The sequence below is a fragment of the Tetrahymena thermophila genome, assembly GCF_000189635.1.
Source record: "Tetrahymena thermophila SB210 genomic scaffold scf_8253835, whole genome shotgun sequence".
NCBI classification, from domain to species: domain Eukaryota; phylum Ciliophora; class Oligohymenophorea; order Hymenostomatida; family Tetrahymenidae; genus Tetrahymena; species Tetrahymena thermophila.
In genome coordinates, this window is record NW_002475935.1 from 1 (window position 1) to 2,857 (window position 2,857).

The 2,857-nt window shown below is 18.3% G+C and overlaps 1 protein-coding gene across 1 annotated transcript in view; it reads left to right on the top strand. All coding sequences in view use genetic code 6, as the record gives it.

Moving 5' to 3' along the window:
- Positions 1-225: 225 nt before the first annotated feature.
- TTHERM_002653394 (cyclic nucleotide-binding domain protein) overlaps positions 226-2,857 on the top strand; it is a gene marked incomplete at both ends in the record, with an annotated part of 3,547 nt that continues 915 nt past the window's right edge. The window contains 5 exons of the mRNA XM_012801008.1: positions 226-315; positions 571-660; positions 920-1,009; positions 1,266-1,355; positions 1,619-1,708. Of these exons, the coding sequence (XP_012656462.1) occupies positions 226-315; positions 571-660; positions 920-1,009; positions 1,266-1,355; positions 1,619-1,708 (450 nt within the window). The remainder of the gene's footprint in view (positions 316-570; positions 661-919; positions 1,010-1,265; positions 1,356-1,618; positions 1,709-2,857) is intronic.

Below are 2,857 nucleotides of genomic sequence, written 5' to 3' on the forward strand. Positions count from 1 at the left end.
ATATTTTAATTATAAAAACTAATTTAAAACAATAAAGCTCTTTTTTATTTTTCTTTTTAATGTGCTTGCTTTTTTTTGATCTTTCTTTGTTAATTTAACTCATCATTTTATTTTCTATTTTTACTTTTATTATTAATTAATCTATCTTATTATTTCATATTTATTCTTCATTTTTCCTTCTAATTAACTATTTAATCATACATTTTTTCTTCAATATTTAAAAAGTTGTAATGAAATAGGTGCAAAGGGTGCATCAGGCTTAGGTTCTGGTTTAGGAAAATGCATTAATCTCTCAAATTTGACACTTAACCTTGGGTAAAAACAGTTTATTTGTTTTGGATTATGATTTTTTAATTATAAAAACTAATTTAAAACAATAAAGCTCTTTTTTATTTTTGTTTTTATTGTGCTTGCTTTTTTTTGTTCTTTCTTTGTTAATTTAACTAATCATTTTATTTTCTATTTTTACTTTTATTATTAATTAATCTATCTTATTATTTCATACTTATTCTTCATTTTTCCTTCTAATTAACTATTTAATCATATATTTTTTCTTCAATATTTAAAAAGTGGTAATTAAATTGGTGACGAAGGTGCATCAGGCTTAGGTTCTGGTTTAGGAAAGTGCATTAATCTCTCAAATTTGACACTTGGCCTTTAGTAAAAACAGTTTATTTGTTTTGGATTGTGATATTTTAATTATAAAAACTAATTTAAAACAATAAAGCTCTTTTTTATTTTTGTTTTTATTGTGCTTGCTTTTTTTTGTTCTTTCTTTGTTAATTTAACTCATTCATCAATTTATTTTCAAATTTTACTTTTATTATTAATTAATTAATCTTATTATTTCATATTTATTTTTTATTTTTCCTTCTAATTAACTTATTAATGATATATTTTTTCTTCAATATTTAAAAAGTGCTAATTAAATTGGTGACGAAGGTGCATCAGGCTTAGATTATGGTTTAGGAAAGTGCATTAATCTCTCAAATTTGACACTTGACCTTTAGTAAAAACAGTTTATTTGTTTTGGATTGTGATATTTTAATTATAAAAACTAATTTAAAACAATAAAGCTCTTTTTTATTTTTCTTTTTATTGTGCTTGCTTTTTTTTTGTTCTTTCTTTGTTAATTTAACTCATCATTTTATTTTCTATTTTTGCTTTTATTATTAATTAATCTATCTTATTATTTCACTTTTATTCTTCATTTTTCCTTCTAATTAACTATTTAATCATACATTTTTTCTTCAATATTTAAAAAGTTCTAATAAAATTGGTACAAAGGGTGCATCAGGCTTAGGTTCTGGTTTAGGAAATTGGATTAATCTCTCAAATTTGACACTAAAACTTACGTAAAAACAGTTTATTTGTTTTGGATTGTGATTTTTTAATTATAAAAACTAATTTAAAACAATAAAGCTCTTTTTTATTTTTGTTTTTATTGTGCTTGCTTTTTTTTTGTTCTTTCTTTGTTAATTTAACTCATTCATCATTTTATTTTCAAATTTTACTTTTATTATTAATTTAAAAAAAATCTTATTATTTCATATTTATTTTTTAATTTTTCCTTCTAATTAACTATTTAATCATATTTTTTTCTTCAATATTTAAAAAGTGGGAATAAAATTGGTGAAGAAGGTGCATCAGGCTTAGGTTCTGGTTTAGCAAAGTGCATTAATCTCTCAAATTTGACACTAAAACTTACGTAAAAACAGTTTATTTGTTTTGGATTGTGATATTTTAATTATAAAAACTAATTTAAAACAATTTGCTCTTTGAATTTATTTGATAGCTTTTATTTGATTTATTTTTTATATTTTTATTCCACTAATTTTATTAAAAGTTTATTCTATTTGATATTTATTTAAAATTTACACAAATTTATTATAAAATATTTAGCTAAATGAATTAATCATAAAAATTCAAAATAATAAGCAAGTGCCTTAAATCAAAAAGATTAGTTGCCATTCAAAAAACATTTTTCTGATAATCAAGCGGCTAAAAAATTATTAATAAAAATTAATTGTTTGAATAATTAAAATTATATATTTTATTATTTTATATTTTGAAAAAGTTTTTTAACCTAAAATAAAAATAGGATGATTGATTATTTCTATAAAATTAGAATTTTTTCAAATATGGCTAACTGGCCATCTTTAATTCTTACAATATATATTTTTAAGTATATGTTTTAAATACAATTTTAAATTAATTTTTATGTGATATTTCTGATATTTAATAATTAATTATTATATTTTATTTGTACTTTTTATTAATTAATAATTAATTAAATTCCATAAATTGCTATTCAATATTTTTGAGAAAAAAAATAAATGATGTAATAGATTAAAAAATATAATAGATTAGAAGAAGTAATTATTAATTTTTTTATTAATATCCTTTAAATTTAAATAAATTAATAAAAAAAGTTTTTAAGCTCTTCACTTTTATCTCATTAGGTTCTCCATATTGATCTCAAGTATATTTTATTTATAAATATTATTTTTATTATTATTAATATTTTTTATATATTTAACTTTCTATTTATTTTAATAAATAATTTTTGTTTTAGAAATTATCATCATTATTCATTGATTTTTATTAAAACAAAATTTTTTTAGCTCTATTAACTAAATTTTAATTCAACTTTTAATTATTTATTATTCATTTTTTATAATTTGATATTTTTTCTTCATTTTTGCTATTAAAACTTACACTTAATAAAAGCAGTTTATTAGTTTTGAATTCTAATATTTTTAATTATAAAAGTTAATTTAAAACATTAAATCTCTTTCAATTTATTTGATTTATTTTCCTTTTTCTTTTTATTGTGATTTCTTTTTTTTTTCATTCT